General features: G+C 44.3%; 1 protein-coding gene and 1 pseudogene across 1 annotated transcript; both read left to right on the plus strand.

Annotated features, from left to right (window-relative positions):
• The first annotated feature begins 582 nt into the window (after positions 1-582).
• On the plus strand, positions 583-1,682 carry LOC119828126 (coiled-coil domain-containing protein 121-like). The gene has a single exon (XM_038350199.1). The coding sequence runs from the start codon at positions 650-652 to the stop codon at positions 1,610-1,612; it is 963 nt and encodes a 320-aa protein (XP_038206127.1). The 5' UTR covers positions 583-649; the 3' UTR covers positions 1,613-1,682.
• Positions 1,683-9,855: 8,173 nt separating this feature from the next.
• On the plus strand, positions 9,856-26,209 carry LOC121676941 (annotated as a pseudogene).
• Positions 26,210-27,197: the final 988 nt, after the last annotated feature.

Below are 27,197 nucleotides of genomic sequence, written 5' to 3' on the forward strand. Positions count from 1 at the left end.
TATTTCAAATAAGAAAAAGAGGGGCGGAGCTTACTCAGTAACTATTTTGAGACATGAGGGTAAACACAGGGAACTCAAGAAAACTCAACCATCCCCAGCCCTAGGTCCTGCCATTTATTCTGCAGACCCATCCCAGCACTGCAGAGATGAACCTGGCTACGGCCCTGCTCGTGTGTGGAGAATCTATCCTTTCCACCCTGAAGCTGGGGTGCTGGAGAAGGGCAGGTCAGGGAAGATGGCTGAGGCCAACCTGACCAAGTTCTCGAACTCAAAGCAAGTGCAGCAAGGACGGCAAAGCCCAGAAGAGGGCGCTGACACCTGAATGGGATGAGAGGGAGGAGCACTGATCCCCAGGAGGGCAATGCCAGAGGGGTTCTCAGTACACAGTTGGCCAGCTTAGAGCCAGGATCTCTGGGCTCCTAATGAATCCCCAGAAATCAAAGCCAGCCCTGGACAGCCTCTGACGCTGCCCCAATGAGCCTTGCAACTTCCTGGCAGGCTGGGTGTGTAGCCTGGTCGCCTTGACCACCAGAGGGAGAAACCTTGGGAACGTCTGCTCACGTCGCCTGTGTCGCTGTGTCCTGGAGTGACACCCACCACCTGGGCTTGTTCCCTTGCCTTTACCCTCCCTGACCTGGGGTTCCAAAGCATGCTTGCCCAGAGCCCTCGAAGTACCCCTCCGCTCACACCACACCTTATTGTTTTAACTACATTTCTCAAGCCGAAGTTGCTAACGAGGTTGGAGAACCGGGTGAAAAGGAAGACAGTGGCGGCGCTGAAGGAGCTGAGCCAGCAAACCCAAGAAACTAAAAGCCGGCGGGAAAGGCTGCTGGAGGACAGCAGGCAGCTACTGGAGGAGAAATACCGTGTGCAGGCTGAAAACCAGCTTTTCCTGGAATACCTGTGTAAGAACAAGGAGCAGTGTGAAAAGAAGCAGGAGGCCCTGCGGAAGCAGTGTGCCCAAGAATGTGGCGAGATAGAACGAAGGAGACAGGAACTGGCGTCCAGATACGCCCAGAGAAACGCAGCCCTTCAAGCTCAGCTCCTGCAGGGCAGAAAGACCCAGCAGGACTTACAGCAGCAGCTGCAGGCACTGAAGACTGTTTACACTGTAAGGGAGTGGCAGGACAGGAAGATACAGACCTTGGAGAAGGAGAAAGAGAAAATCCGAGGTGAGACAGCGGCCAAGGACCGGGAGGCACACATCCAGTTTCTGAGGGAAAAGGCCCGGATGGAGAAGGAGCTGGAAGAGCTGAGCTTGATGGAGCTGGGGCAGAGCAGCACCAAGGGGCCTAGGAGGGAGTACAGGGCCTTGGCGCTGGCCTGCAAGCAGGCTCATTTGGAGTTCTGTGACCGCCTCCACAGAGAGAACCAGCAGCTACGGAATGAGCTTCAGCAGCTGAGTCAGGAGTACCGCAAGGTGGAGGCTGTGAGAATCCGCTTGGAGAAGCGGCAGCAGCTGGTGAAGGAGGAGCAGTGGTATCTAGAGGCCTTGAACAGAGGGTGGCAGCGGCTGCAGGCAGGACGTGAGCGCCATCGTGGTCATAATCCATGCCTCAAGGAAGAGGATGCTTCAAAGACCGTGCTGAGCCCCAAATCAAGAACAAATTAAAAGTAATAGCTACCATAACTGACTAAAGAATCTGAGCACTGGAGGTAATCTGTAATCAAAGCATCCGTCATGGAGAATGGAATTGTGCTTTCATGACGGGCAGTTGTCACAATATCCGGTTGTGCTCCTAGTCTGAGGTCCACATCCAGGCCCTCTGCTCCCTGGGCTGTTGTGGGTTCCAAAGATTTAGAACATTTGGAAAACTTTTTTTAGTTGTTTTTTGTTTTTTGGTTTTGTTTTGTTTTGTTTTTGAGACAGGGTCTCTTTGTAGCTTTGGAGCCTTCCTGGAACTTGCTCTGTAGACCAGGCTGGTCTCCAACTCACAGAGATCTTCCTGCCTCTGCCTCCTGAGTGCTTGGATTAAGGGTGTGTGCCACCACCACCTGGCTTGGAAAACTTTTTAAAGAGTTGTGCCACACATTTTTGTAGCAGCATTTGAAATTCTCAGATTGCTTATTGGCGACATGTATTTTAGTTCAACCACACTTATTTTTTCTTAATATGTACTTTTTAGTCACAAAGTGAGATATATAATTCATATGTTCTATGTATTTTTTCCCATTTGAAACAGCTAGGAATCATATTTTAAACTGTAGGGCTTTGCTTGTTTGTTGAGAGGGTTGTATCCTTGCATTTGTTGAACTGTGGGTTCTGGTCCTTGAGAATGGTCACATATTTTGGCAAGGCTCCTGCATGGAAAAATGTGGTTGGCTTTATGGTTCTCAGAAATTATTGGTAATGAAAATTTTAAAGTAACTTTCTAGATTTTTCAACTTTATTGATATGTAAATGGATTTGTTTAAAATCGGATTAAAGAGGGGACTTCACTTTTCAATGTATCTTATCATTTAACATTGCTGACGAAATGTGTGCTTTTCCATTAGACAGTAAAAACAAAACCTACTCTTGATAATTTCTCCCCCCCCAGCTTTATAAATGAGGTATTTCTACATCTATGTGGTATTTCTATAGAGTATTCATTATGTCTCATTATATTTTTATCACCCGTTGATGAGGTGATAGAACATTTTTGTGATGAGATGAAATGGTGCCCAGAGTTCGGTCACTGCATCAGGGCCACTTTAGCACCAGCGCTGGCATATGCAACAGGTCCATCTGTACACTGGACAGCTAGTCAGGGGGGAACAGGTGGGTAGGATTACAACACAGAGACATTGAGCAAGGAGCATTTGTGATGTTAGCATGGTACGAGATTTCACCACGCTCCACGGACACATAAGACATACGAGTTATTTCTTTCTGGAATTTTCCATTTGATTTTGGACTGAAGTTGAACACAGATAACCAAAAAAGTAGGAAGGGAAGCCATGAGCAAGAGGAGTTGCCACAGCGCCAGCCCAGGTCTGTCCCTCTGCCGTACTGTTTAGAAAGGAAGAACACTGCTAGACCTCACTCCTTTTCTCGTGGAGTAAACATGAGTTCCCCTCGAGTTTGAGGTAACTGTGGACCTTAGTCCTTTGTGCCTTGAGCAGGGCTGATTTAATACGCTACTGACAGGTTGCTTCTGGCCTCCAGAGCTGAGACAGGCAGTCTTTTTCCTGAAGGCCTGGGAAATACAAATATAAGGCCCTGTGCTTCCTGTGGGTTCTACAGCATAACATGCCACCCCACGAGGTAGAACAGTCACGGGAAACATAAAGGACGGGACAGGCATGCTACAGTAAGATTCTATTTACAGGAACAGCCACAGTTTACCAAGCTCTGCTCTAGGAGAATAAAGGTTTTCCCTACTTGCTTTCCCAGTTCCTTCTTGCACCATCAAAACATACATGTGCTGACTGTGAATATACAGACGTGCAAGCCAGATGTTAGCTGTGAATGTGCAGGCAAGCAAGCCAGATGTTAGCCGAGGTACCAAGATGAAAGTGAAGCCACACTCAGGGCAAACCTCTTGAGAGGTGAAGGTGCCTCCTCTACTCCAGTAGTTAGGGAATCTTCTTGCTTTGCTTTTTCCCCATCTGTGTTCTACACCAACCAGACAGACCCAAACCCCCTTTCCCTAACTGTGAGCTCTCATACAACATACACACAGACCCATCTAAACATACAATAAACATGAGGCAGACACCCTCCAAGAAAAATGAATTCCGGGCTTACACTGTAACAACCCAAGCTACTCCATATTGAACACATGCTCTTCGTTCTTAGAATTCTGTGGCTTCTTTCTCTGTAAGTTCTAGTCTCCCACCATACTGCTTAGCTTCCTGTCTTCTAGTAATTTCTGTCATCTCATTAGGCAGAACAATTGAACCGTTATCTCAATGCATCCTTGTGCTTCTCTTACACAGCTGCTGGGAGACAACTGCCATTTCCTTATTCTCCCCCTCCCTGCTGCAAGAGAAGCGGGGCGGGGGGGGGGGGGGGAGGGGGGCAGTTCCCGTTACCATTTGCCTGAAACCACCTTCTCTCAACTCAAAAGCAAATTTTTTGTTTTACTTTTGAATAACCTTTTTTCTTCCATGACAATTTAAATCTGTTTGTTAAGAAATTTTTTTGTTTTGTTTCCTAAGCTCTAGGGTAAACAGGAAGAGAGTTATTTTAAAAAAACAGAAAGAGGGAAGGCAACGTTGTAGCAATCACTGAGCAAGGCAGAGGATGGCCGCGATGAGGACATCAGTGAGCAGGAACACTGTCCGTTTTCCTAAGATGCCATCATTGTCCCTGGTGTCATGGCCCCTGCCCTGCGGTGTGTTTGTTCTAGAACAGAAGCTAAAGAGTGGAGCCCACAGTGCTGACAGGAGCAGTCCCGTCAGACTAAATACATTCCTTGAGCAATTGCCCTGATGAGACAATGTATACCATTCTCAAAGCAACATTTTACAGAAACTCAAGACCAAAACCAGATGCCCACTCTGTGTTGTCAAACACTTCTCAGCCAGAAATTACTCAGGCAGAATTACTACTGGGATATTCAAGAGGGAAGGAGAAGGAGATTAATGCTTTACTCTTGTGTGGACTCTCTGGTACTGTAACAAGTAACTGAGACAAGCAATTTAGGAAGAGAAAGGGGCTGATGTGGCTCACAGTTTCGGAGGCCGTAATCTGTAATACCCTAGCCCCATTGCTTTTCAGCCTGTGGCAAAGTTTGCATCACGGAGGAACCACGAGGCACAACAAAGGTACTCTGTAGACTGAGACAGGATAAGGAAGAAGCTGAGGTCCCTCTGTCCCCTGCAAACCTCCCCTCATCCCAGTGACCTCTTTAAAAGGTCCCTTGCTTCTCGTAGGTCTATGGTCTAGAGACCAAGGCTTCAAGGCATGGCATGCGAGGCCACTGGTTATGTCACTGGATGCCTGCCACTCTCAGTGCCAACTAAGGAAGCCCTGCCTGAGGCGCCAGTCAGAGATAACTGGCCTCTGTCCACCCAACCTCCGCCCCCCCAAAAGTTTGCCCTGCTTGTCATTAGAAAGAAGTCTGTGCAAGTTTTCTCTTTCAGTTTCCTCAGGGAAACTCTCACACCCTCTGCCTCAGGTGCTTGGAGGAGGATGCTAGACCACCCTGGGAGACACACCCTTCTTCCCTGCTGGGCAGCAGAGCCTGGGGTAAAGCAGAACCAGAAAGCAGAGCACAGAGACAGCCCCCTATGTTTCTTGACTCAAGGGGATGCTGGGCTCTCAGCCACTGACAAAGCCTGTGAGGGACCAGACAGTCTATTTTCTGGCTCTGACATGCCACAGATTAACTCCACAGTCAGAGTCCCCATAGGAATTGTCCTGTTGCTTTATTTTGGTCAGGTGCCACGCCAGAGGGCAAGAAGTCCGGGAGAGTGACTGTCAGGGCTTCTGAGCTTACACTTGGGTGTCCCTCTGAATCGAGAGGTTTCAGAAGATGGATTTACGAAAATGTAATAAATTAAATGTCCATCAAGACACCATGTAGCCACTTATGGTTTTTCTTATCCTCAGCTCTAGCTCTTCTGCTATGTCCTTTTGAGAATAAAAATGAAAAGAAATAAAAATTAAAATTTAATTTGCATATTAAATTATGCAGTTCAAAACTTGGAGGAAACTCCACACACCAGGGGACTCCAAGAATGAACTCTAGTTATTTCCAGGAAATCTTACCATTCTGAAAGTTAGGGCTCAAGGCTAGGAGATGCAGAGTTCACCCTTCCACTATTGGGTTCCTAGAATTTGGAAGAGGGAAACTTCACGTTTAAAGTCAAATAGACTCAGTGTGGTGATTTGAAAGAAAATGTCCTCCCAAAGGGAGTGGCACTACTTGGAGGTGTGACTTTGTTGGAGTAGGGATGGCCTTGTTGGAGGAAGTGTCACTGTGGGGGTGGGTGTTGAGGTCTCATATATACTTAAGATACTGCCCAGTGGTTCCGGCTACTTCCTGTTGCCTACAAGATGTAGGACTCTCATCTACTTCTCCAGCACCGTGTCTGCCTACACGCTGCCTTGTCCCACCATGATGATAATGGACTGAGCCTCTGAACGGTACGTGGGCCACCCCGATTAGATGTTTTCCTTTATAAGAGTGCCAAGGTTGTGGTGTCTCTTCACAGCAACAGAAACCCTAACGAAGAGCACGCGGGGCACACGTTTTGGTCCTTTCCCCTCTAAATCTCGTATCAGTTACTCAATATTTCCCAGCCTCTAGTCTCTCATTTGCAAAATAATAAAGTTGCTCAAAGTTAAATAGGATAATGCATGTAAAGTAGCAGGCAAATTGTTGTTTAATAGATGTTCCCCGTCTTCCCTCTATGGAGTTAAGATAAATAAGATTCCTATTTGTGCAATAAGCTAGCTTGCATATATTGGTATAATCTTACATATTAACAACTATTTTATGCAAGCCTTCTAAATACTGCTATGAAAAAGCATCTATAATAATTTTAATAAGAATCTTAAATGAAATTATTTTGTTAAAAAGAGCTTTTGTTTTAAATGGATAGCATAAAAGCTGCCAAAAGGGATTCTATTATGGCTAAGTAACTGATAGCATTTGATTTCTGAGCTTGAAGAGATGGAGGTAAATTGGTTTTTGTAAGGCCATGTGCCTGTCATTAGGGTAAGTGTTTTATGTTAAATTTTTGCCATGCCATTTTACCAATATGGAAATAAGAGGCTAAGGGATATTAAAATATGCTACCCCATAGTAGATGTCTGTCAAACGTGAAAGTCACACTCAAACTACACCCATAAACTTCTCTTTTTTCCCTTGGTTGTGGATGTCATGCAAACACACAGTGGGTGTGACAATGCATAATAGCCCCGGTTGGGCTGCCTGTCCCCATTTTATAGACCTTACCAGTAAAGAGAACGTGAGTCATGGAGTCAGAGGCTGTTACAGTACAACAGAATGTGTAATCTGTGGGGCATCTGATCCTTCTATATATGTGTTGCTTTTATTGGTTAGTGAATAAAGCTCTTTGGGCCAGTGGCTTAGCAGAATAGAGTAGGGTGGGAATTCCAAGCAGAGATAGAGGAGAAAGAAGGCAGAGTCAAAGAGAAGCCATACCATGTAGCCACCACCGGAGACAGATGCCTCCATCCGAGCCTGCCAAAACTTTGCTGGTAGGCCATGACCTCGTGGTGATGCACAGATTAATGGAAATGGGTTAGTTTAGGATAGAACAGCTAGCTAGCAATACACTTAAGCTATTGGCCAAACAGTGTTGCAAATAATATAGTTTCTGAGTGATTATTTCAGGTCTAAGCAGCTGGGAATGAACGAGCCCACAGATTGGCACACCAACATGATCTGAAACGTTTGGGGCTGATGCCTGCCACCCACTTCAGTCCGAATGCTTTTGTGCCCACTTGGGGTCGGGAGAAAGTAGCTGAGACCATGCCTGCAGCTCAGCGTGTCCAACCTGAGCAGGCGGTGAGATGGGATCTGCTAGGAGTTCACAGGCAGGAGGGCATGGCGGATTCCTGCTGCCATACACAGAGAGATTTCCAGGCCGCAGAGTGCATGGCAAATTTAGCTATTACTTAGATAAAAAGGGTTTATGTGCTGTACGCTCCTTCTCGGAGTTAAAAGTGGTGTGCGAGGCTCCTACCTAGCAGTCCCAGAGCCGGCAGTAATGGTACCTCCACCGTATTGAAAGGTGGAGAGAGGTGGAGGCAGCACCCAGGGCTGCTGAGACCAAGCTGCTTACCTTTTTAAGAAGGGGTCCTGGCCAGGCGATGGTGGCACACACCTTTAATCCCAGCACTCAGGAGGCAGAGGCAGGCAGATCTCTGTGAGTTCGAGACCAGCCTGGTCTACAAGAGCTAGTTCCAGGACAGGCTCCAAAGCCACAGAGAAACCCTGTCTCGAAAAACCAAAAAAAAAAAAAAAAAAAAAAAAAAAAAGGGGTCCTGGTCAGAAAAGGATTTCAGATATGCAATAAGACAGATTCAGATAAAAAAGACCTTTGATTGTGTCACAGTGTTGGATACATGTATGGAGGCCTGGGAGAGAAAAGAAAAAGAATAAAAACAGTTATTAAAAAAAAAGTAAATGGTTTTAAGAATTAAAACAAAATCTTTAAAGAGACAGAGTATGGACAGTCATAGATTAAAGGGGTAAAGAATTAAATAAGCCACGTAAAGATGGAAAATAAACAGAGTCTGGATTATGTATATTATTGTGTTTTCTTTGAATTTTTTGACTGTAAATGAGTTAAGTACAGAGAGACATTTCACTGTATGGGCTGCTAAGCTAAACCAACATATATATTTTAAAGGTATCTTGACTTCAAAATTTGGGTCTAAGAATTTGTTGCTTTGGAAAAGATGTTCTGCTTTTGTTTCCACAGAGGATGAGAACATGTGGACTCCTTTCAGGCTAATGTGGTTTGAGGGACCAAGACCCATTTGAAAGGTCTCTGCCTTCACGAACCCCAAAATTACTTCATCCAACAAAAAGCAGGAAGCAGTTTGGATAGAACTATACCAAAATTCCCAAATACTTTTAAAAATGTTTCTTCACATTTAAAGGGGGATATAATATAGAGATGAATACTTTGCATTGGTATGGATCTTGGTTTATTGATACAAATTTAAGGTCAATTTTGTTATATGTATATTTCTGCTCTTGATTAAGGTATTGCGTTTGTGCGGCTCATTTAAAAAATATAATGTATAATTAAGAAATACAGGTTAATAGATAGTCATCTATAATAGTCAAGCTTGTAGTGATGTTAGTAGGTTTTCTAGATGTATAGAGATGTATTTCAGATGGATAGATATTCTTCAGATCTTTCAAAGACTACAGAATATGGCATTTAAAATGTTTTAAGAACTTAGATTTTTCGTGACAATGAGACACATCTACTCCTGACAGCACCAATTACTTCAAGAGGAAAATGGGCATCAAAGAGGCTCTTTATGGAGTTTATTAGCCATTTGGGCAAGAAACTGCTCTTGCCTGAACTGCTTGACTGGATTTTTAGGACCCACAGAAGAATGATTGCTGAAGCTATCTAAATAGAAGCTGAGTCCTTCAGGTTTCTGCTTCATGAAAGAGTCTGCTAGACATTCTGCAGGACACAAAAGAAAGTGACTGACAATCTGCCAATATAGGTGGAACTGTCTTTGAAATTTCCTGCTTCATGGAAAAGCCTGCTAGATACTATGGTCCAGTAGGCTGAAGATGGATGCCCACAATGTTACAGAAGAACTCTGGGTACTGTCCAGGCAGTGGGGTGTCTCTGTCAATTCTAGAGTTTTGGAAGTTGCTTACAATGCACTTCCTGTTTACTTAGGTTATGTTTTATCCTTTTGGAGTCTTAGTTATAATTTTCCTTAGTTATGATAAAAGATAAAGTATATATCAATATTGTAGCTTTAATTCTTACTTGCTAGCTGTTTTGTTATATGTAATTTTGCTACATTAACATTAAAACCTTCCTTTTTGTTTAAACAGAAAATGGGAAATGGTGTGGGAAGTCCTTCTGTATATGTGTTGCTTTTATTGGTTAGTGAATAAAGCTCTTTGGGCCAGTGGCTTAGCAGAGTAGAGTAGGGCAGGAATTCTAAGTAGAGATAGAGGAGAAAGAAGGCAGAGTCAGAAAGGAGCCATGTAGCCATCACCGGGGACAGAGGCCTCCACCAGAGCCCACCAAAACTTTGCCGGTAGGCCATGACCTCATGGTGATGCACAGATTAATGGAAATGGGTTAGTTTAGGATAGAACAGTTAGCTAGCAATACACTTAAGCTACTGGCCAAACAGCATTGCAAATAATATAGTTTCTGAGTAATTATTTAGGGTCTAAGTGGCCAGGAATGAATGAGCAGCCTCTGCCAACAATCCTTTTGTTCTTCAAGGCCCATGGTGGAGAAGAGGTAACAGAGGTGAACAACAAAGGGAGAAAACCACACAGCATGGTTATAACCCCTCTGAAGACCGCTGAGCTTCAGTAACCCCATGTTTGTTTAAGGGCACCTCTGGGAACTTGCCATCCTCCCTCCAAGAGAGCTATAGTCATCATCACTCTGAAAGGTAAAGAAGTCTTTCTAAGCAGAGGGAAATCTGGCTTTCTCCTGTCCTGCCTGGCTTGACTCTTGGAACGTAAATGGATTTAAGTAAACTTGCCATCAAGGCCCATATGTGAATAAAAACTGAGAGACCCAGAGACTGTCTTGATTCCTAAACCATAATGAGATGGTAATACACCAACCTTGTTGGTTTTCTCTGCCTTCATTAAACACATCTCCTCACTTATGTGCTCATTCAAAATTAATCCACTGACTGAAGATGAAATCATCAGAGTCTCTGGTTCCCACTGGAGGAATCTTTCAAGTAAGTAGATGTTGCCATGTGGAGCTAAGGATGTGAGGGCCTGAAGATTGCTCCTTGGGAGATGGATGATCTCTGGCACAAAGACTTTTCCATTCCCATGACAACAATTAAGTCTGCTTCTTTACTAAACAATATTAATGCTTTGCTACATATTAAAAAGACACATATTTACTATAAAATTCTTTGAACTCATGCAAACATTTTTAAAAGAGTTAATCACTGCTATGGTTTGGGTGACTGGCCTTCACAGATCGTTTTTGTCACCACCAAAGCACTATTGGGAGTTGATGGAACCTTCAAGAAGTGGAACCCGGTAGCCAGGTGAGGTAACACATGCCTGTAATCCCAGCATTCAGGAGGTAAAGGTAGAGGATCATGAGTCAATTTGAGGGCTATACAGCAAAACCCAGTTTCATATATATATATCTTGGTAGTGGTTTGAATCAGATGCCCCCCTCCATATTTTGGGGCACATTAAACTTGATCTCCAGAAAGTGCAACTGTTTGGGTAGGCTTAGGGGGTGTGGCTTTTCTGGAAAAAGTACATCACTGGTGGCCAAGGCTGGGGGTGAGGGGGTCAGGGGCTGCTTTGGTCATTCCCAGCTCCACCTCTCTCACTACCTGCTTGTGGTTTTAAGATATGAGCTCCCCTTTGGTGCTCCAGCGCCAACAATAGCGATCACAGCATCTCCATTGTGATGGTGATGGACTCTCTCCCTCTGGAACAGGAAGCCCAAATAAACCCTTCCTTCCATTCCTTCCCTAAGCTGCCTTGGTCATGGTGTTCTATCAGAAAGCAAAAAGTGACTAAGACAGACTTACTGGAAAGTCTTTGGGTCACTGGAGGCATGTCTCCAAAGGAGACTGTAATATCATAGTCTTTTTAATATATATTTTCTGCTTCCTGGTATGATGTGAGCTATATGACCAATCATGTTCTCTTGCCATGTTGTGCTTCCTTGCCATGGGCCCCAAAACAAGGCCAATTGATTATGCCTTGGAACCTCCCAAACTGTGACCAAAATTCCTCCTTTTTTTTTTTAAGGCTGATCATCACAGGTATGTGTCTTGGTGATGCTCACATAGTTGGACCATCATTGTGCCACCCCGACAAAATCACTGCTAACTTTCTGGGGTTTTCTTGTTAGTGAACTTATAGTTATAACACATCGGTGGGAACTTTGTGTGTCTCTCTGTTACTTAACTGCAGTCCTGGTGTTTATGGGAACTTGATTTACTTGTGTTTTGCCACTGGACATTGTTGATAATAATACAAAGGCACTTTTAATAGCCACACGTTCATTTGTCATACATATGTTTAGCAATTTGCTTGGCCAGCCCTTCTTATCCTGCGGTTTTGATTTTCACTGTGATACGTAACTCTGTGACCAGCATTCATTTCACACTTCTTTCCGCGTACCTCGGTTTCATTATGATTGATTGACAGCAGCAAGATTATTAAATTAGAGGGTAGATTGCCGAGCTGCCCTCTGGAAGCACTGAACTATTTTACAAGCTACACAGAGAGCACAGAGAGGTAGATGGTAATAGAGAGAGAGGTAGGATGGGGGAAAGCAGGATGAGACAGAAATGTGGGGTAGACAGCACACAACTGAACTACGCATTGTGAACCCTGAACCTTGTTTCTCTTCAGGCATTCGTCAGTGAAGGTGCTGGCCACTTTTATTCATTTGGTTTCCGGGCACAGATGCCCACTAATCAGTGCTTCTGAGTCTTCCACTGTGACTGCCTGAGCTTGAATAAATGTGCCCCGAAGGCCCGTGTGCCAAAGGCTTGGTGCCCTGGGATGGTGCTACTAGGAGGTGGGGTAGAGGTTTTAAGTGGAAGGGGACCATAAATGGCAGTTCTTAGGTCAATGTGGCCCTACCCTCCAAGGGGATTGTGGGATTCCAGTCTCTTCCTCTTGTTCACTTCCTGATTGATGAGAACAGTTTTCTTTCAGTGTGTGCTACCATGATGCATTGCATCTTCAGATAGCAAAATCTGTGATACTGCTCCATCATGAACCTTCAGAACTCTGAGGCAAATAAAACTGCTCTTTATCAGTCAATTATCCTAGCCAGCTCAATAGTGATAGAAATCTGACAAACTGGGGGTGGGGAGGGGGCTCCCATCTGAATTCTCAGAGAGTCTAACAATATAGGAAGTCACAATTCAAGCCTTTGGTTTTAGAATCTAAATGATTTTTTTCCTCTTTTGAAAAGGTTCCCAGATGCTGAGAGATGCCATAGCTTCAGAAATATTGCCAAAAATCAATTACTAAAGCATTTTCAACTTACAAAAGCCCCAGGCTTCCCTTCTTTGTCCTTCCCTAAACTTTTATTCTTTATTTTAAAATATCCCATACTACATTTCCAAACGCTGAAGACAGAGAAGATAGTGTTAGAGATAAGCCAAGAGTATGCTTCACAAACACAACCACTGGCAACATTCTTTCCCTTCTGGGCTTTTATTTATGCGTGTGGCATTTTTCCATCTGGACTGGAGAGATGGCTTAGCGGTTAAGAGAACTGCCTGCTCTTCCAAAGGTCCTGAGTTCAATTCCTAGCAACCACATGGTAGCTCACAGCTATCTGTAATGAGATCTGGTGCCCTCTTGAGGAAGAGACCTGGTCAGTCATCCTCATCAGCTTATACCATGAAACCCAATATGAACAAGTTCAACAGAACCGCCTTATAGGGGCTGCCTGTGCGTGCTTCAGCATTGCCAGGGCATAAATTTCATTTCATTTTCATATCATTTTTCCATCACGTGACTGTAAACATGTTATCAGACTAACTGAACTCTATGGAGAATGCTAAATTTACCAAATCTCCATAGTCTCTTTCTCAGTAGGCCAATGGAAGTACCCCTCTATAAGCCAACTATACTGAGACCTTTATGAATACAGCTAAGTCCATAGGTACCTTTGAGTTCACCGGGTTTTAGATGTAAAACAGTAATAATAACTAATTAAGACTTTGCAAGTGATTTCTTACATTACACAACAATTTACAACACTTCAAGGCAAAGTGTTCCCATCTTGTAGATGAGGGAACTGATAGGCAGAGATTCATTTTCTTTAAGATGCAAAACAAACCCAGAGATTAAGCCTAAAACCCCTCTTGTTCCAAAAAAAAAAAAAAAAATCCCCAGATTTTCTTCAAACAGTACTAGTATCACACCAAATCAAGGAGAACAAGTACCTAAGTCTTTATACACAATATATCACATCACTTCGGCCATATTGCCCTCTTGGAAGGTTTTAATTGTGTGGATTTGTGTCTGTCAGGGCCTTGGCTTATCTTGCCACATGCTAGTCTTTCCCTCTGCTCTAGGCTTTGAAGGTTGATAAATATCCTTGACTTTTTCTTTTCTACTTTTTCTATACTTGGTCTATTAAAAGCATATATTTTTAAGTGTGGTTTAATATGTTGAATTAATAAGTGTTATGGTAATAACTTTTTCCTCAAGTTCCTGGCCATTTAGCTTAAAGTTACTTCTTAGAGACAGGAAGAGACAAATATAAGATTTTTACATGTGATAGCATGTTTGTATTAATCCAGCACCCACTGCATGCTAGATACTCATCCAAGTGTCTGGAAAAAATGGTGGAAGCTAACAAGCTTACTAAACAAACAACTGAATCAATATTTTTAAATTATAATATTCCTAACTGCTATGGAGGAGACAGAAAGGGTTACGAAGGTTCGTAGCCCAGGTAAAAAGAGAAATGATGTTTATTGCCTTAAGAAAATAACACACCATATTACTCAATTAAATAAAACAACTGAATTACAAAGAAGCAATGCACTCAGCCGAATGTGAGGTCCCATACCTAGCCTAGCACTGCAGAGGTTGAGAGGCTCTTGAGTACAAGGCAAGCCTGGGCTAAACAGATCTGTCTCAAACTCCCAAAATATCTCTTTCTCTCTCCCTCCCTCCCTCCCTCCCTCCCTCCCTCTCCCTCCCTCCCTCCCTCCCTCCCTCCCTCCCCTCCTCTCTCTCTCTCTCTCTCTCTCTCTCTCTCTCTCTCTCTCTCTCTCTCTCTCTTTCTCTCTCTCTCTCTCACACACACACGTGGGGAAAGCAAAGTCTTTGACATATTCTGTAACTCTTGAGTCTTTTTTTATAACTAACAATTTTGCAGTTTTCTGCAAATACATTGTTCAGTCTTCATTGTTAAAGTTATTTGTAGCTATTTCATAACTACCGCAATTGTGATCTGGCCTCGGGTTTTATTGTATTTTATAACTTGTTTTTAATGTTAGAAAAGCAGGCTATTGATCTTTATGTAAGTACTTAGGCATTCAGTTACTCTATTGAGCTCATTAATTCTTATATTTTTTTCTATGTTATTTATTAGAGTTTTCGGCAGCTATAGTCTCATCTACACAAAACAATAGCTTTCTTCTCTGTGGCATTATCTTTGCTTCTTTCTATTCTATTTTTATAAAGTTGGACGGAATGTTAGGAAACTAAACGACAATGCAGTGATGAGCACCTTGGCTGCACCTGGTTTGATGAAAAGGTCTTCATTACCATCACATTGCATCCGATGTTGGCTCATGTTTAAGCATGATATTTTTTAATCAGGTTAAGAAACTTGCCATCTAGTCCTGATTTTTAAGGAGCTTTTTATTAGGAACAGATGTTGAACTTGATCATTCCTGCAATCCTGTATGTGTCTCCTTAATGATCTCTTACATAATGTGGTCATTACTCCTTAAGGTTATTAGCAGCCGCGCTGGCCACATTTGGTCCTGCTGTTTGCCGGTTCTTTCTTTTCAGTGCTGCAACATCCCCTATGCCCTGCTAGCATCCAGCAGCCATGGAAAGGAAGAACAGAAACAGAGTTTCAGACTCCGGATGTGGGGGCTGGAGAGAGCTCAAGAGTTTAGAGCGTTTGCTCCACAATCAGAGGGAGCAGAGTCCAGAGCTCAGCACCCATGTGGCAAGCCAGACCTCACTACAAATGCCTGCATCCCCAGCTCTTGGTAGGACAGGAACAAAAAGATCACCAGGGCTGGCTGGCTCCCAGACTAACCAAGAAGATGGAAACCATTGGTATGGGGAGAGACCCTGCCTCAAAGGAACAGGCAGGGAGTGATGGAGGCAGATACCTGATGCTTCTCTTTGCCTGTCTGCTTTCACTCTCGTTGACAAGTCCATCCCTTCACTGGCCTTAGAGCCTACTTCTTCTGGATTCTTCTGTATGCTCGAGACCCGCTGAGATATCCAGCCTTGATGGATTATAGGATTTTTGGACCTTCTGTTGGTAGACAGCCATTGTTGGACTAGCTAAACACCTGTAAGCCATTTTAATAAATCTCCTTTATATATCCTGATTCACTAATTGTGAGAGGCAATGGATTTGGTACCCTGTATATAAAACTTTCACTTTGTGGAAAGATAAGGATAATGATGATGCAGGTTGTACGCTACGAGCATCTCTAGATAAACTGACAAAGGAAAAGAATGCTCTCCATGATAAAATTAGTAAACTTCCAGCATCGCAGAACACAGTAAAGGACAACAATGACCTCAGTGATTAAACTGATCAGCTCTGGATGTGCATAACAAGGGTTACTAAGTGCCTGGTAAGGGTTACTATTGCTATGATGAAACTCAATGGCCAAGAGCAACTTGAGGAGGAAAGTATTTATTTGGCTTCCACTTCCACTTCGTAGTCTATAGTCGGGACAGGAGCTCATACAGGGAAGGCTCCTGGAGGCAGGAGCTGATGCAGAGGCCATGGAGGGTGCTGCTTACTAACTTGTTCTCCATGGCTTATCTAGTCTGCTTTCTTATAGAACCCAGGACCACCTGCCCAAGGGTGGCACCACCTACAATGGTCTAGACCCTCCGCCACCAATCATTAATTAGGAAAATGCCCTACAGCCTTAGCCTTGTCTACAGTCTGATCTTGTGGGGTTTTTTTCTTCATTGAAGTCTTTTCCTCTCAGATGACTCTAGCTTGTGTCAAGTTGACATAAAACTTTCCAGGAGAACCCTGGAAGAGAATCTTCTCTCCAGGAGCCGCAGGGCTCAAGTTGAGGAAAGCCAGATTGAAGCCCTCATTATAAGATTGGCTGAATTACAAAGGAAGCTCAAGTCCCAGGGAGGGTGTCAGCAGGTAGTTAAAGGATAGGCATTAATTAGCAAAGAATGCAATCCTGTACTTGGTGTGGAGATGTGAGGGAGGACCCTATTGAGGCTGAAAACTTTGAACCTCAGACTCTCAAGGGGTTATCTCACCCAAGGAAGTAGTCTCTCCGCCCTCAGCAGAAGATGGGCCCCCACCCCATCCCCTAAAATAATTGCCTTTTCTGGTTTTGACCCAGCAAATTAAGCCTTGTCTGCTAAACCAGCAGTAACTTTCACCGAAGAAGACACCAGGCAAGACAATAGTGACATCCCTCTCGGGGCCCGCCACCAATAGTTGCCTCTGGACCTATAACCAGATATAAGTCTAAGCAGGTTCCTAAAGGGCAGGTAAAAGTGTAGTCCATAAGGAGGCACGCTATGCCACTGAAGAGCATAATGAGTTTCCTAATTCATTCAAGCAGAAGTCTGGGGAATATGTGTTCGATGGGTTTTTAAGTGAGGGATAATGGCAGAAAGAGCATAAAACTGGATCAGGCTGAACTTATTGATAGGGGCCCACTGAGTGGAGATTCTAGATTTAATATGGAAGCTCTCACAGTTAAACAAGGTGTCAAAGGTTTGTTTGAATGGTTGGCTAAAGCATTTGTCGAAAGATGGACTGCTGAGGAGGTGGAGATGCCTGATAGCCCTTGGCTTAGTTGTTGATGAAGGAATTTTTAAGGCTCATGGAAATTGCAATGCTAGAGTGTGTACGCTGTGTAAACCTAATCCTCCACAATGGGAAAGCCCAGAAGACACGCCATTCACTAATCCTATAAAACACAAAATGGCAAGAGGGGTGCCAACACATTGGAAGAGTTTTACTGTAGCCCCTATCCCTTGTGCCAGACCTTAGAGTTGAAGACAGTGATGCTCTGTTGGATAAATTAAATGCAGCAGTGTTTAACTGGGCACCAAAGCAAGCACAGAATCACCAAAGGCCTGCTGGTTGTAGTTATCCTAATGGTCAGCGTAGGCAAAGCCGTGTTTATAATGACCTGGCCCATGATGGACAAGCACAGGCAAAGTGGTTTTTAGGGTGCCATGACTCATATGGATCTTTGGTACTGGCTAATCAATGATGGTGTTTCCCGGCATAAAATGGTTAAGAGGCCTACCGTATTTTTGTTTGAGTGTATAAGCAGAAAAATTCTCAAACAAATGAAAGAAAGACTCTGCTGGATAGTGGCAAAAGAGAATCTCAGTTCATGAACCAATTTCCAGATCTGAGCCAGTTTACAGGCCCAGAACCCCTTGAGTGAAGGGATGGCCAGGTTCCCCTGAGAAGGGACCTTGGTAAATGCCTGAATATTTCACTGTTAGCGTTTCTCCAGTCCTTCCCCATAGGGACCTATGGTCTTTTACAAGGGTAACTATACACCATGGCAAAGAAAACCACCAGAAATCCTGAGGTCTTTCAACTGGTTCTGCATTGAAACTGAGTCCAGGAGACCCCAAGAAAAATTGTGGTCCTCCAATTAAAGTAGGGACTTAGGGAGGTCAGGTGATTAAGGATATTTTGGCTAAAGTCCAACTAATAGTAGATCCAGTGGGTTCTAGAACTCATCCTATGGCTATTTCCCAGTCTTAGAATGTATAATTGGGATAAATATGCTAAGGAGTCGGCAGAATTCTTGCATTGATTCCCTGACCTACAGAGTGAGGGCTATTATGATTGGAAAGGCTAAATGAAAGCCTTTAGAGTCGCCTCTGCCAAGGAAAATAGTGACTCAAAAACCAGTATTATTGCATCCCAGAAGGAACTGCAGAAATCAGTGCCACTGTCAAGGACTTGAAAGACGCAGGAGTGGTGGTCCCACCACGTCTCCCTTTAACTCTCCTATCTGGTCAGTGCAGAAGACAGATGGATCGTGGAGAATGACAGTCGACTATCAAAAGCTCAGTCAAGTAGTGACTCTGATTGCAGCTGCTGTCCCAGACACGGTGTGTTAATCTGCTCGTCAGGACATCTCCTGGTACATGGTATGCAGCTATTGATCCAGCGAATGTCTTTTTCTCAAAACCTGCCCATGGGGACCACCTGAAGCAATTGGCTTTCAGTCAGAGAGACCAGCTCAATTTCGCCTCAATTTTTGGAGATGCATTAACTCTCCTGCCCTGTGTCATCATTTGGCTTGAAGGGATCTTGATCACCTGTCTGTTCTATAAAACATCATATAGGTCCATTGATGACATTATGTTGACTGAACCAAGTAAGCAGGAGGCAGCAACCACTTTGGTCTTCTTGGTAACACATATATGCCCCGGAGGATGAGAAATGAATTCAGTCAAAATTCAGGGCCCTTCTACCTCATTAAGTTCTTAGGAGTCCAGTGGTGTGGGGCATGCAGACATATTCCTTTTAAGGTGAAGGGTATGTTATTATGCCTGGCACCATCCACACAACATTTAGTGGGCCTGTTTGGATTCTAAAGACAGAATACTCCTCACTTGGGCGTGTTACTCCAGCCCACACACCAAGTGACTCAGAAAGCTGCTAGCTTTGTGTGGGCCTGGAGCAGGAGAAATCTCTTCAACAGATCCAGGATGCTGTCAGGGATGCTCTACCATATGGACCATCTGATCCAGCAGACCCAATGGAACCTGAGGTGTCAGTGGCAGATAGGGATGCTGTTTGGAGCCTTTGGCAGACCCCTAGAAGTGACCCACAGAAGAGACATTTGGAGTGTTGGAGCAAGGCTCCACCATCATCTGTGGACATTCTCCTTTTGAGAGGCAGCTCTTGGCCTGCTGTTGGGCCTTAGTGGACACTAAACAACTGACAATATGCCATCAAGTTACCATGTGACCTGAGCTGCCCATTATGAGCTGGGTGTTTACTGACCCACTAAGTCATAAAGAAGGACGTGCACAGCAGCCATCTATTATAAAATGAAAATGGTAGATATATGATCAGGCCCAAATACGTCCTGACAGCACATGAGAGCTACATGAAGATGCTACCCAAATGCCTATGGTTTCTACTCCCATTACAAAGCCATCTGCCACCGAGCATGTACCTTTAGCTTCAACAGGTGTGTGTTGTGATCAGTTGACTGAGGAAGAGAAGACCAGGGCCTGCTTTACGGATGGTTCTGTACATTATGCAGGTACCACCCGGATGTGGACAGCTGCAGCTTTATACCCCCTTTCTGGGGTAATGTTGAAAGATACCAACGAAGAGAAATCTCCACAATGGGCAGAACTTTGGGTAGTGCACATTGCCATATGACTTTTGGGAAGGAGAAATGGCCAGATGTGCTATTTTTCACTGATTCATGTCTGTAGCAATGGATTGGCTGGATGGGCAGGGACTTAGAAAGAGTACGATTGGAAAATGGTGAGAAAGATGTCTGGGGAAGAAGTATGTCGATAGATCTCTCCTAATGGGGAAAGGATATGAAGATACTTGTGTCCCGTGTAAATGCTCACCAAAAGGTGACTTCAGAAGAGAAGGACTTCAGTAATCAAGTAGTGAGGATGGCCCATCCTGAAGTCAGCCTCTTTCCCCAGCCATCCTGTCTGCACAATGGGCCCATGAACCAAGTGGCCACGGTGGCAGGGATGGAGGTTATGCATGGGCTTGACAACATGGACTGCCACCCACAAAGGCTGGTCTGGATACAGCTGCTGCTGAGTGCCAAATCTGCCAATAACAGAGATCAACACTGAGCCCCAGATATGGCACCATTCCCCAAGGTGACCAGCCAGTGATGTGGTGGCAGGTTGACTACATTGGACCACTTCCTCCATGGAAAAGACAATGCTTTCTCCCTACTGGAGTAGATACTTCTTACTCTGGTTATGGATTTGCCTTTGATGCATACAATGCTACTGCCAAAACTACCATCACTGAACTTCAGAACACCTTATTCACCATCATGGTATCCACAGAGAGAAGTGCAATACTGGGTCCATGAACACAGAATGCACTGATCTTACTATGTTTCCCACTGCTACCAACGGAAGCAGCTGGTCTGATAGAAAAATGTAACGGCCTTTTGAAGTCACAGTTATAGCACCAATTAGATTGGCAACAGCCTGGAGGACTGAGGCAGGGGTCTCCAGAAGGTGGTATCGCCTTTGGATCAGTGTCCAACATATGGAAGAGTTTCCCCCATAGCCAGGAATCAAGGGGTGGGAAAGAGAATTGTTCCACTCACTGTCACCCCTAGAGACCCACTTCCTCTTCCTGTAACCTTGAGTTCTTCTGGCTTAGCAGTTTGGAGCAGGGTGGGAAGGCAGGGCTGGGGGCTCCTGCCAGAATCCCCAACAAACATTCTACTATGTGGCAATGTCCCTCAAGGGACATTCTTTGGGTCCTTGAAACTTAAATCTGATAATCACCGATGTTCTCTTAATTGATATTATGTTGCTTGCTAGAGAAACTGAAGAAAGAAACACAAATATCTGTACAACTACATTCTTAAGAAGATACAGCCAGGTGGTAGTGGTGCACACCTTTAATCCCAGCACTTGACGGGGCAAAGGTAGGTGGGACTTTATGAGTTCAAGACCAGCCTGGTCTACAGAGCAAGTAACAGGACCACCAGGACTGTTACACAGAGAAATCCTGTCTTGAAATACCAAAAGAGCTCTGACTTCCCCATGTCCACTATGGGCTTCTGATGTCATTAACAGGTTAAGAAGGGTTGATTAGGAGGGGTGATTGAGCCAGATTACCAAGGGGAAAATTGGATTGCTTCTCTACGATGGGGGTAAAAAGATTATGTCTGGAGTGCCAGAGGGTCCTATGGACGTCTCTTGGTGCTATTGTGCCCTGTGATTAAAGTCAATGGGAAACCACACCAGCCTCATTCAGACAGGATGGCACAAAGGATAATCTCATCAGAAATGAAGGTATGGGTCACTCCCCTAGGAGAAGAGTTAAGACTTGGTTAAGTGCTTTCCAAAGGTAGAGGAAATACAGGATGGGTCATAGAGGAAAGTAGTTAGGAATACTAGCCAAAGTCACATGACTAGTTACAGAAGCAAGGATTATAACTAACATTAGTGTTTCTTTTGTATTTTCTTTTGGTATTTCTTTTTTTAAATGTGTTTGCAATTGTACAAGAGATAGTTATCACATTATAAACTATGTATAACTATGGCCTGGTTATTGTTTTCATTTGGAAATTAAGCATAGCATGGAGACATGACTGTGGGCCAAGCTGACAGAGGGTGGACTTGTGATGGCCATCCCTGAGTGCCAAGCTGACTACACCTGGAATTAACTAGAACTCAAAGGTCTGGATACACTTGTGACGAATTTTTTTTTTCCTTAATTAAATCATTTGAAGTGGGAAGATCCACTTTTAACCCACTTTTCTGAGGTGGGATGGTCCACCTTTAATGTGGGTCGCACCTTTTGGTGGCAGCCTATAGATTGTCCGCTAGTTCTCGTTCTCACTGACAAGTCCATTCCTTCCCTGGCATCAGAACCTACATCTTCCGGCATCTACTGAAGACCAGTAGAGACATCCAGCTTCGTGGACTGAACAGCACTGAATTCCTGGACCTTCTGTTGACAGACATTGTTGAACTAGCTAGACCACAGCCTATAAGTCACCCTAATGATGCCCACCTCTCTATAAAGACACAGACAGACAGACAGACAGATTCATTCTGTAAGTTCTCTTCTTGTAGAGAACCCTGACTAACACAAAATCTGACTCTACTTTGTACCTTCTGAGAGAATAACATGTGTTTGAATCCCATCATTCTACTCTTTCCTGAAATGGCTCCAAAACAAAGACGTTTTAAGAACAGAAACTGGGATTCCCATGCTGGAGGAAGAACTCCCAGAGAGAGAACATGGTCAGGCCTGAAAAGACAAGCATGCTCCTTTAGCCAGCTTTGGGGCCCTCCAGCCGTCTCCCCCATATGGCTCAGGGTGAGGAGGGCATTGAGATCCACTCTTGCAATGGCTTCCTTTTCACCTTCCCCAAGAGCTAAAGAGTAATCACTCAGGTCCACATGCTTTAGATTTTACAGAAAACTGGTAGATCCTCAACTGACCACATAAACCTGGATCTGTTCCAGAGATAGCCTAGGAGAGGATGGTTCAAATGAAAGTGTGGTTTTGTTTGTTTTTAAGAATTTTGTAAAGAAAAAAAAAGCCCGAGCCTATTGTTCAAAATATGAAATCTAGGACAGGGGATGCAGCTCAGTGGTAAAGCATTTGCCTGGCGTGTACAGGGTCCTGGCGTGTACAGGGTCCTGGCGTGTACAGGGTCCTGGCGTGTACAGGGTCCTGGCATGTACAGGGTCCTGGCGTGTACAAGGCCCTGGCGTGTACAAGGTCCTGGCGTGTACAAGGCCCTGGCGTGTACAAGACCCTGGCGTATACAAGGTCCTGGCGTGTACAAGGTCCTGGCGTGTACAAGGCCCTGGCGTGTACAAGACCCTGGCGTGTACAAGACCCTGGCGTGTACAAGGCCCTGGTGTATGCAAAGTGCTGGCGTGTGCAGGGCCTAGCATGTCTAAGGTCCTGGGTTCTATTCTTGGGATTAGAAAAAAGAAAGATCTTTCAAACTCTTAGTATCTACTGCTGTGGAATAAGGAAGTATGAGCTTTTCTTTCTGGCTTAAAAGAAAGTGCCAACCATGACATCTTTTAGAAAACAGATTAAATTCGACTTTAGTTTATTACCAGGACAACTAATGATTCAGGAAGAAAACAGTGATAACCACAGAACTTTTTCCTCACAAGTATGTTTCTTTTGGAGGCCCCATCTAAAACTATAGCTTTATAATTCAAAATACCCTTGAGAAAGTAGAAGAACTGATTTTTGTTCTGCTGAGATTATTTACACCAGCAATTGACAAGCTTCATTATTTCCCAACTAAGCAACATAATTTCACTTTTCAGCATCTAGAGAAATAGAATAGGCTAGAATCTGAAGACTTACAATCTGGGGAGGGAAAGAATAGCGTTCAATTAATGAGTTGTAGGGCGTGAGGTGTTTTTCATCTCTGTACTTACAAGCAATTCTATTTTTTACTCATGTTCTCAAAGAATATTACAGAAGACACAGTTCTAAACCATAGCAACATGTTTGAAGCTCCTCTTTCCCTTTCTTCCCTACCTTGATTGTGCCTCTTGTTGCCCAAGCCTGTCTGTCTTGCTTCCAGCTTGTAGCCAGCGCTCCTCTGAGAAACTGCCCTTGTTCCGGAGACCTTTCCATCCCCACTCCTAGAAACAGTTTGCTTTCTTACTTGCTCCATATTCATTTTCCTCTCTGATAAAAATGTTCTGGTCTTTCCTAGGCACAGTCTGGGAAGATCCAGAGGGAATCATGGGGAAGCTTGGGGGCTCTCCTTCATGGTCAGGGAATGTGGAAGAGGTTATAAATATCAAATTTTAATTTGTTTGTGACTTACCATCACACATTTAGTCAACACATAACTATAAAAATGAACATAACTATAAAAAAATGAACTCCCAAATCCCTCTGGCACAGTTTAGTGCAGACCTGGGATGTGGCAAGAGGTGCTAGGGAGCCGAAGACTGTTTTCTTCAGGGCAACTTTCCAAGTCCTGTCCACCTCCCCACGGAAACTCTGAGTCTCTTCAGCTTGCCTCCCTGTTCTCTCAAGCCCGGTTCTTTGTTTACTTATACATGTTGTTGACTTTGTCTCAATCACCTCCTGATATGTCCACTGCTACCACTCCAGTCCAAGCCAAGACCAAGTCCCACAGAGTGTTGCCATGGCAAACCCATAGTTTCTTAGACGCTTTGTAAAAGACTGTCAACACCTGATGGCTTGAACCAACACCAGTGTCTTACAAATCTTCAAGCCTGGATTTCACTGAGCTAAAAGCAAGGAATTAGCAAGCAGGGCTGGTTCTTTCTGGACTCTCCAGAGAAAAATCCACTTCCTGCCTTCTCCTATCTCCGTGCACTGCCTACCTCCTCTATCTCCAAGCCCACAGGAGCTGCGAAGGCCTTTCCACCTGTTCCCCTTGCCTTGCCCCCCGTCTTTTCCTTCCCTTAAAGGACTCTTGTGATGACCTCGGTCCCCTTGGATAGTCCAGAACTATTTCTCCATCTTATGGACATCTGACTAACAATGACAGCCCTGTCTATGATATAATTCCTCATGGGCACATGAAATAGCATTTTTGCACTTTCTAAAAGTTAATGGCCTCTTTGGCAGGCCATTGCTTGCTATGCCTCCCAAGTCGCTCCCAGCTTCCATCCTTGCCTGGCTTTAATCTCCTCCTCACTCAGCAGCAATGTAATCCCATGTTAGAACACTTTCCACAAAACCTTGGTGTGCTCAATACCCTCTTGTACCCCTCAACCCAGGTGCAGCTCTGTTAATATGTTTGTGGATAATGGATACTCCTGTTATCCTAGGCCACCCCACTGTGTGATAGGCTCTCGGGTGGCAGTCAGTTTGATAATGTCTTCAGCTACCTTCAGGAGTAAGGCAGCTGCTATACTCTCTGTTATCTTTGCTTTTACTTATGGTGTAGTTTGGGCTTTGCAGTCTATAGCTCTGTAGCTCAGAGAAACTGGAATAGCATGAGGTCACCTGGGCCTTGAAGGATTGAAAACAAATGCTAAGCCTTTAAAAAGTGTTTAGCATCATGGAGACCTAATGTGGTTGGGCAAGTAAACATTAGGCAATATTTGAGAAAGCCTCATAGAGTCTAGAAATTATGCTACTTCATTTCCTGTTCTGTATTTCCACATTAACTATTAAAACTGATCTAAAAACCGATTCTTTCTAACCCATGTCCTCCCCTCCCTTAGACTCCAGCTCCCAGCGTGCCCAGGACAGTTTGCTGTGAACTCCTGCCCAGGCTGTTGGTTGGCAGCCCATGCTTAGGAGGTGGGTCATGCTGGCTAGCCTGAGAAAAGGGGCCAAAGATAGGAAGTGCTGTTTTTTTCTAGGACTCTGGGTCAACCTGAGTCACCAAGACTCTCTATCCTAGGATTCCCCTACTTTGTCTCCTTGGGTTTTTTGTTTTTAGTTTTGTTTGTTTTGGTAGGAACTTACTGTGTAGCTATGGCTGGCCTGGAACTCAGAGATCAACCTGTCTCTGCCTCCCAAGTGCTGGGATTAATGGTGTGTCCTACTACACCTGGCCTCCTACTTTCTCTCTTAGTGGGATAGAATAAAAGTGATCAGGGAATTAGCCAAAGTCCTCCCTACACATATTAAGCCAATTATTCTTCAGCCTAAAGAGTCATTTCTGCTTCAATCAAATATTGTCCCTACACAAACTCCTCCTTTGTCCGTACATGTACTCCTTTCTCAGTTTTAATTAAAACTAACTTGCATTGTGATTTTCTCTTTAAATTTAATAAAAATAGTTCTATTTTTAAAAAACCTTCAGAAGCCACTCTCGCAAAGACTCTGAACTCATTATAAGAAGGAATTTGATGTCAAATACGGAAACACGGTTTTAAAATTAATTTTGTTAACCATCTGCTACCTTAAGAGCTGGTGATCCTGAAACTTTGACTGCCTACAACCTAAGAGTCTTTGCTGATCAGGGATTCCACATGGCTGCTACTACTCCTGGACTTCCTTTGTGTTTCAGATGTCCCCAAATCAAGACAGGAAGTCTTCATGTGGCACTAATACCCCGTCCCTGCTGAGAGGAGAGTACGCCCACCACACAAGAGAAGCCACCCAATCCAACATCACACATGTATCAACTCCATGTCAGGACTGAGGTCCAAAGCTTGCCTAGCTCAACCTTTGCCCTCACTTCTCAAATCAATCAGAGAAGTACTACTTATCATAAAGTCCCAGATCTGAGAAAAACCCACTCAAGACTGCTAGCTCATCAGATTGGCAACCTGTGTAAGACATGATTCTGGGCCCCACGTGCCTTCCAGCAGAGTTGGACAAGCAAGAAAAACACAAGAGATTATTCCCACAAGTGTCTAGGAGAGCAAATACCTGTCACAGTACAGATTTGAAGAACATTAGCCGACAGTAGTCACATGTGTTATTGTTAGTAAAGGTTGCTGGGAAAGGCTCCGGCACCCTCGCTGCATATACCATGTATTCCTCCTCTTAATGTTTACACAGCCTCAAAGGGGGCTTGCCAGAGGGCAGTGTCAGAGGAGAGGCTTGGGCTAGGTATCTGCTCCTGCTGTCCAGGAGTATGAAGAGTCAGAAGGACAAGGCCATGCCAAGAAACTAAGAATGGGCAAAGTATCAGAGCCAGGGAAGCCTGGTAGGAAGCTGGGGCCCAAAGCCAGGGCCAAATGCCACTGGTGGGTGAGAAAGGAAGGAATAGGTCAAGAGCCAAGAAGAATCCAGAACAGAAAAGATGCTAACTTAGAAAAACCGAAGAAGATCCAGGGAAGATGTCTAAAACCATGCTAGCTGGATACAGCCGTGACTAACCACCAGAAAGTTGATGGGTCAGGGCTATAAATGATGCTATAGGGCAATGGCCCTCAGAGTAGGGTCCTGATGCCCAACTAGTGACCCCTGAGAACCAGGCAGAAGTGCCGATGCTTGGAGTGTGCCCCAGATTTATTGAAAATGAAAGCCTGAGGATAAAGTTAGCACCCACAGTAAGGAACTGCAGTCAGGCAAACTGCAGATCTGCTCTCCTTCCACTGTGTAAGAAGAATCACCCAGGGGAATTTGAAAGCACCCACGTCCACGGCCCACACTAGATCAATTCATCAAAATCTTGGAGGGAT

Source organism: Arvicola amphibius, chromosome 12 (genome assembly GCF_903992535.2).
Source record: "Arvicola amphibius chromosome 12, mArvAmp1.2, whole genome shotgun sequence".
Lineage (NCBI taxonomy): Eukaryota > Metazoa > Chordata > Mammalia > Rodentia > Cricetidae > Arvicola > Arvicola amphibius.

Excerpts from the sequence above, each read along its gene's own strand:
- LOC119828126 (XM_038350199.1), top strand. The coding sequence starts at position 650 with ATGCTTGCCCAGAGCCCTCGAAGTACCCCTCCGCTCACACCACACCTT.